Consider the following 7378-nt stretch of genomic DNA (forward strand, 5'->3'; position numbering starts at 1 on the left):
CTCAACGTCATTCTGATACGGCCTAGCACAAAAAATGGATTTTGCGATTCTAAGTGAACTTTGATTTTATCAATTGCTAAAATTGATACTCTTTTCTCAGTGCATTAAATCACAATAATTACAAACGTGAAAATTCATACCAATTTACTCAATTACTCAAATACTAAATTTTTTTAGTCACACAAACCCAAAAACAAACAAACACAAAATCATGAACCAATAATTCAATTTAAAACAATCATACACAACAAAAAAATTCATCAACATGCAAAACATTAAATTATCAAACTCCCGCACATCAAAATAACTAGCTTTGTTTACCTCAACAAAGTTCTCAACAAACTTCAAAGAACCAAACAAGAAAAGAGGTTTAAAACTAACTTACGTAAATAGAGAAAAAAAATCGGTCTAAATTAAAGAGTTTATCGTAGTGATCAATTTCACAGTCTCGATTCTTCAATCAGATGAATAGAAAGAAAGAAATCTTAGAAAAAAGTTAGATAACTCTAAAAAGATGATTTCTAAGAAAATTGTATTTTAAAATAATAAAAAAATTTCATAACAAATCTATTAATATTAAAACCTTTTAATATTAAAATAATCAATTATTATCATTTTTAAACATTTTAAATATTTTTAAAATTTTTACACCACACAAATTAACGTGATCCAAATCATATGTATAAAATATTTAAATTTTATACAAGAATTAAAATTGTGAAAAATAAGATAGAAACTAAAACAATACAAATGAATATATTAAAAAAAAAAACTAGTAAGATATTTTAATTTAAAATGTATTAACTATTGCAACAAAAGTTCAACTCCAAATTAACAATGAATGTGTTCTGCCAACATCTTTAACTAAATTTAATCCAGAGTCAACTATAAGTAAATAATTTTTTTTAGGACCAAATTAAAATTGGTTAAATTGTGGATTCGTAGTCTAATATGCTTACTCATACATACCTCTTCTTTTATTTTCTTGTAATTTTTTTTTTTTTTACTTTTGATTTTCATTTGGATTATTGGTTAACAAAAAGTCAAATCAATACGCGCATTATTAAACTTCAACCTCGTTTCATATTTCAAACAAAAATTTTAAATTATTGTATTTCCCTACATAATATAAATTATATTATCATTAATTTTTGTATTTATTTTTTTATAATTATATTTTAAGCATATTTTTTTAATAAATTTATAAAATTTTTAATTTAATTATATTTCCAGTGGTCATATTTAATTATATTAAAAAATGAGAAACTATTTTTATTTATTAAACTACTAAACCTTATTTCTTCATAAAAAAAAACAAACATATTTGAAATAAAACGAAGTTAAGAAAAAATAAACTAAAAAAAAGTGAAAGAAATAAGAACATGTGATGCGGATATATTTGATTCCTAAGTTATAAAAAATATATCAACTGAGTCCTTTTTTGACTTGAAATACTGTTTTGGTTGTTTTTTAAAAACTGCTACATCTTATTGTTGTGATTTGTTTCTTAATAATAATAGCACTTTAGATTGCTCTTTGTACTTTGACCATGAACATAAAAAAAGGAATCATTTGATACATCTTTTATAATTTAGGGATTAAAGATTTACATTTTTAAAAACGGGAACTAAACTGAACATCCAACTTAGGATCAAAAAGAGATTTAAACTTAATCTTTTCTCTGTCTTTTTTTCTTGTATATCTTTGTTTATTTTAAAATCTAATCATACTTCTGCTCAAAGAAAATAAGAATTGAAAATGGACAACGTATCAATAATCAGAGGAATTTATCTGTAAATTTTATAATTTTTTTTATCACTAAATGATAAAAAAAATTGATCAATAATTATAAATATTTATAGGTTATTTGATATATTTGTGTTTATTGATTTAAATAAATTTATTTTCAAGAAAAGAAGCTTGAAAAATAAAGTTAACTGCCAATTCCAGCCAAATTATTCGGGCTTTTTAACAATCCAGCCCAATTCACAATTAATGATCAACTCATAAAATAGTATCTAGAACCTTCTGGCTGGTGAGGAGAATTCCGGAAGATTTCCGAATTTTCTGAAAGAATCTTCAAACTTACCAAAACAAAAAAAAAAAAATTCTGGAACACACGAGATTGCCCCTTCGTTTCATTTAAATACTTCATGTGTCCTCTCATACATTAAGAAACAAGAAATTCGGTATCTGCTAAGAACTCACAGAACATTTTGCATAGTTCAAAACAACACATCAGCTAAGCAAAGAAGAGAAAATGTCGCTTATCCCAAGTTTGTTCGGTGGTAGAAGGAGCAACGTCTTTGGTCCTTTCTCTCTTGACGTGTGGGATCCGTTCAAAGATTTTCAGTTTCCATCTTCGCTTTCTGCTGAAAATTCTGGGTTTGTGAACACCCGAGTGGATTGGAAGGAGACCCCAGAAGCGCACGTGTTGAAGGCTGATATTCCAGGACTGAAGAAGGAACAGGTGAAGGTGGAGATTGAAGATGACAAGGTTCTTCAGATAAGCGGAGAGAGAAACGTTGAGAAAGAAGATAAAAACGATAAGTGGCACCGCGTGGAGCGTAGCACTGGTAAGTTCTTGAGGAAGTTCAGATTGCCAGAAAATGCTAAAGTGGATCAAGTCAAGGCTTCCATCGAAAACGGAGTTCTCACTGTCACCATTCCAAAGGAAGAGGTCAAGAAGCCTGATGTTAAAGCCATTCAAATTTCTGGTTAAAGAGCAACATGTGTATAAAATGTCTATGTTTTGCTTTCGTGTATAAAATGTCTATGTTTTGCTTTTAAAGGAATCTTGTGTATGTGTTCTGTCTGACTGAAATAAGGATATTTTATCTGTATGTGAATTATAAGAAGCATTATACAAGTACTAAGTTTTAACTGTTGAAGTGTTATTCCTGTGTGTTAACTGTGTCTCCAAGTACAAGTGATAATTGAATTTCTTTATTGCAAGTTTTCTTTTTTAGCAGAAATGTGTTATTTTGCCAATGGGACACACCTAACATCAATGTGCTTTCATATTTTACGATACAATAATACTGGCCAAAGTCAATACAGCCAGGGAATAATATTAAAGCAGCAAATATTTATGTTAATTAATATGTTAGTTAAAGTGGTAAACACATTCTTCTAATTCTGCTCCTCTTACAATTTGCAACATGTTTCTAATTCTGCAACTTCTATTTTGCATTATTCTGCTCCTTCTTCTATCTACCAAAATTGTGCAGAAAACATAAATATATTTCCTCTTCTTCACCATTGTGTGCAGAAAATTCTACTACTCCTAGCTCACCTCCGGATTAGAATGTTCATTACTTGTGCGAAAACGAGTTTATAACACAAGACTTTTACTATTACGCAATAGTGCAAAATATACTTTTTATAACTAACTTTTATACCTATTTAAATTCATAAGGTATACTGTTCAAATTCATCATATATAAAAATTGGTGCAATGACAGTGTTTCGAATGTAGGACTCGAGCCCAAACGTAATTCAAGCTGTTTTCTATAAAAATTGGTACAATGACTGTTTCGAATGTAGGACTCGAGCTCAAACGTAATTCAAGCTGTTTTTTTGTCAAGTCTTTTCGATTCTTCTTATACCAATCACTGATCGGTTGTGATCATTACATTAGTACTCCCAAATCAGCATAGTCACAATAAGATCAGAGAATATGTAATTTGGTTAAAAAAGATGTCATACCTTGCTAATTACTTCTATATTTATAGGCACAGGACTGGAATAACGGAAATTAAACTATCTGTAACCGTTGATTCGTTGTCCCGCAATATCCGTAATATTCGTCCACTAATTAAGGTTGTTGCTAACGTGTCCGAAATATTCGCTCCACTAATCCTGCCATTTTGTCTTACACTCCTAGCACGTTTCCTTTATTCAACTGATTAGCTCATCAACCACATCGATCAATCTTATACTCTTCCTGTTCGGTTCCATCGCTTGTAAACTCTTATTGTTTTGCCCAGTTGTGCTGATCTGCCCCCTTATACTACATAAGCTCCCCCAAACCCTTAGCGTTTGTCAAAAGCAAAGGGGTTTAATAGGTGTCTGACGAGGATGACAAGTAAATAATCATGAAATTGTGGCACTGAGATTAGTTCGACATGAATGGCGAAGATTAAATCTCCTGTCCATCAATGCTGAATTTGAAAAGACACTCATTTTCTGCCCTTAGATCCCCAGCTACAGACGGTTGTGATCATCCCATATAACTGCTTTCCGCGACTATAAATAGGTGGAGGGCCCCCATTCATTTGTGATATTTGTTACTTTCTAAATTTGCTAACCGATCCCCTTCTTTCCGATCCCCTTCTTTCGCATCCCGATCGTCTGTTTCAAGGTAATGTCTCTATCTTCTCACTCATCCAATGGGTTTAAGGACGGTGGTCGGGGGCATGCTGACGATGAGGCAGTGTCATCGTCATCGTTCGACTTTTCGTCCTCAACCTCTTCCCGTTCATCCGGCTATGAGGTAGAGTTTAACTATGATAACTCTCGCACTTGGACTTCTATCGTTCCTCCTCCAATAGTGCAAGGGTATGAATGGGCCCCTCACGAAGTTAAGAATTACCTTCCTTACTTTACTACCACGGCCACCATAAGACATTTGTTGCAAAGAGTTTAGCTGACCTAAGGGATGTTGATGATTATACTTTTGTTGTATGTCGTTCGAATGAACGAGCCTGTCATGGTCGGGAAGGGTATCCAACAGATTTTTTTTATGTGTACATAACACTATTCCGTAACTTAGGTATAAAGCTCCATTTCTCTGATTTCCAGATGGGTGTATTAAGAGAATTAAATATTTGCCCGGCTCAATTACACCCGAACGGGTGGGCTTTCATGCAAGCCTTTAACGTTCTATGTACAGGCTTATTATTAACCCCCACCCCTGCTTCTTTTCTTTATTTCTTTCGTGCGTTTCGTCAACCGAACCGATCTTGGGTATCCCTACTTCCTGTTAAAGATAAACATTTATTCACCTCCTTCAATTCTTCGTATAAAGATTGTAAATCTAACCTTTGTAAAATAGCCATACGAGAGGCCGGTCGGCCAAAGTATTTTTTTGATAATGGCCAGCCAAAATTCCCCTTATACTGGACTGAAAACCCTAATAGGGTGGACTCCTAGGCTAAAACAGAAATGACTGAGCATGATCTAGACGTAATTTGTCAAATCGATCTACTGTCCCAGAAGACCCCGTCCCGCAAGCTCATAAATTTGATCGGGAGAGACACTCTACGCGCTAGAGTGTTTGGTAAGGTTTTTTCTCTTTCTCATTTATCGATTGGTGAATATTAACATGTCTAAATTTGATTCCATCTTTCAGATCTTTCTGGATGAATGGAACAACATGAATTGTTCGCTCGTCTAATGGCCTGCAAAAAGAAACTGGCTAAGGCTACGGAAGGAACGTCCTCTCCTATTCCTTCAACAGGGTCATCCGCTATCGTTCCTCCTTCATCAATGAACCCTACCCTGACACTTACTGATACTAAGGAAACTGGCACTAAGGTAAGACCCGCCGATCCAGAGGTCCCCAAGAACAAAACCAAGAGAAAAACCCAGGAAAAGTCTCATTCTCCCCCTAAGAGGCGGAAAACAAGCACTCCTTTGCTCACCGGGCCCTTAGACCGGAACGTTCATGTGGTCGATCGTCTACAATTTAACTTGAACGCCGAGGAGAAAAAACCTTTTAAGGGTATGACACCTAGCGAATCATTGAACATGGCTTATGAACTTATTGCTCGAGCCAGTGTTTGCTTAAATTATACTGCTAGAATGAACAAACCTATGCTAGTGACTGAATTAGAGACTACCATGAAAAGTTTAGAGGAGACAAAGAAGGAGAATACCGCCCTCGCCCTGCGTATTGATGAACTGACCAAAGCTGCGAAAAATGATCGAGTAAAAGCAGACAACAAGTTGAAAGAGTCCCGAAAGGAAACAGTTGCACTGAAGTTATCTGTTGACACTTTAAAACTAGAACTTCAGAAGGCTACTACAAAGCAGGAAAAGCTTATTAAAGAGAAAAACGTTGCGCTTACTGAACGAGATGGCTTAGCAACCGAGAAAGCCACGTTGGAAGATCAGGTGTGCCAAGAGCGTGAGCTTGGATTTAATCAAGGGATTGCTCAGTGTCACTACTTTTTCAAGACCCCTTTAGAGCATCCTAATTTTGATATAATGAAAGTATGTTTGGACGGGAAACTCGTAGACCTTGCTGATCAAATTGCCACTACCCCCGAAGGAGTTGTTGTGATCCCAACCGCTCCCCAGGATATTCTCACCAAAACTTCCACTGATCTCTCCTTCAATGTAAAAGAATGATATTGTAATTGAATGTTGCAAACACTGTTTATTTGTAATAGACTATATGAATACTTGTGTTCCATATTTGATCGACTAGTCATGATTATGTAGATATTTTTCACGATCGAGAGTTGTTTTTATGATTTCTTGAATTGGTTTTTAAGTAAATTTTCTGGCTTCATTTTTTACTTCAATCGTTCTTCCCTTCTTGTCGCCCTATCAGGAGTCAATTTTCTAACCTCCTGAGATTGGATGAAGTCAATTTTTTGACTTCAACCGTTCTTCCCTCCGTGCCACCCTACCAGGAGTCAATTTTCTGACCTCCTAAGATTAGATGAAGTCAATTTTCTAACTTCAATCGTTCTTCCCTTCTTGCCACCCTATCAGGAGTCAATTTTCTGACTTCAACCGTTCTTCCCTCCGTGCCACCCTATCAGGAGTCAATTTTCTAACCTCCAAAGATTGGATGAAGTCGATTTTGTGACTTCTATCGTTCTTCCCTCCGTTCCACCCTATCAGGAGTCAATTTTCTGACCTCCTGAGATTGAATGAAGTCAATAATCTGACTTCAGCCGTTCTTCCCTCCGTGCCACCTTATTAGGAGTCAATTTTCTAACCTCCTGAGATTGAATGAAGTCAATTTTCTGACTTCAACCGTTCTTCCCTCCGTGCCACCCTATCAGGAGTCAATTTTCTGACCTCCTAAGATCGGATGAAGTCAATTTTTTGACCTCAGCCGTTCTTCCCTCCTTGCCACCCTATTAGGAGTCAATTTTTAACCTCCCGGGATTGAATTGAATCAGGCTTTCCAACTGAAAGTTTCCCCGAACCAGTACATATATCGTTTAATGGAAAAACATTCATCTTTATTTCATAACAACGGAAATCATACAACACTTCTTAACCAAAATAAAATTTTAAATGAGAAATATTCCAGGTGTTAGGGATAACTTTCCCATTCAATGATTCCAACTAATACGCCCCATTTTTTAGGTTTTCTCTTATTCTGAATGGACCCTCCTAATTAGCCGCAAGCTTCCCA

At 35.0% G+C, this 7378-nt stretch overlaps 2 protein-coding genes across 2 annotated transcripts; both read left to right on the forward strand.

Moving 5' to 3' along the window:
- Positions 1–2162: 2162 nt before the first annotated feature.
- On the forward strand, positions 2163–2876 carry LOC106780696 (17.5 kDa class I heat shock protein). The gene has a single exon (XM_014668998.2). It carries the CDS (start codon positions 2261–2263, stop codon positions 2720–2722), a length of 462 nt encoding a protein of 153 aa, XP_014524484.1. The 5' UTR covers positions 2163–2260; the 3' UTR covers positions 2723–2876.
- A 168-nt stretch (positions 2877–3044) lies between these two features.
- LOC111240951 lies at positions 3045–6354 on the forward strand. Its single transcript, XM_022777087.1, has 2 exons — positions 3045–5281; positions 5354–6354. Exon 2 carries the CDS (start codon positions 5368–5370, stop codon positions 6352–6354), a length of 987 nt encoding a protein of 328 aa, XP_022632808.1. The 5' UTR covers positions 3045–5281; positions 5354–5367.
- Positions 6355–7378: the final 1024 nt, after the last annotated feature.

This window comes from Vigna radiata, unplaced genomic scaffold (assembly GCF_000741045.1).
Source record: "Vigna radiata var. radiata cultivar VC1973A unplaced genomic scaffold, Vradiata_ver6 scaffold_51, whole genome shotgun sequence".
NCBI lineage: Eukaryota > Viridiplantae > Streptophyta > Magnoliopsida > Fabales > Fabaceae > Vigna > Vigna radiata.

Bases quoted from the DNA above. Each gene is read 5' to 3' on its own strand.
- LOC106780696 (XM_014668998.2), top strand. From the start codon at position 2,261: ATGTCGCTTATCCCAAGTTTGTTCGGTGGTAGAAGGAGCAACGTCTTT.
- LOC111240951 (XM_022777087.1), top strand. From the start codon at position 5,368: ATGGAACAACATGAATTGTTCGCTCGTCTAATGGCCTGCAAAAAGAAA.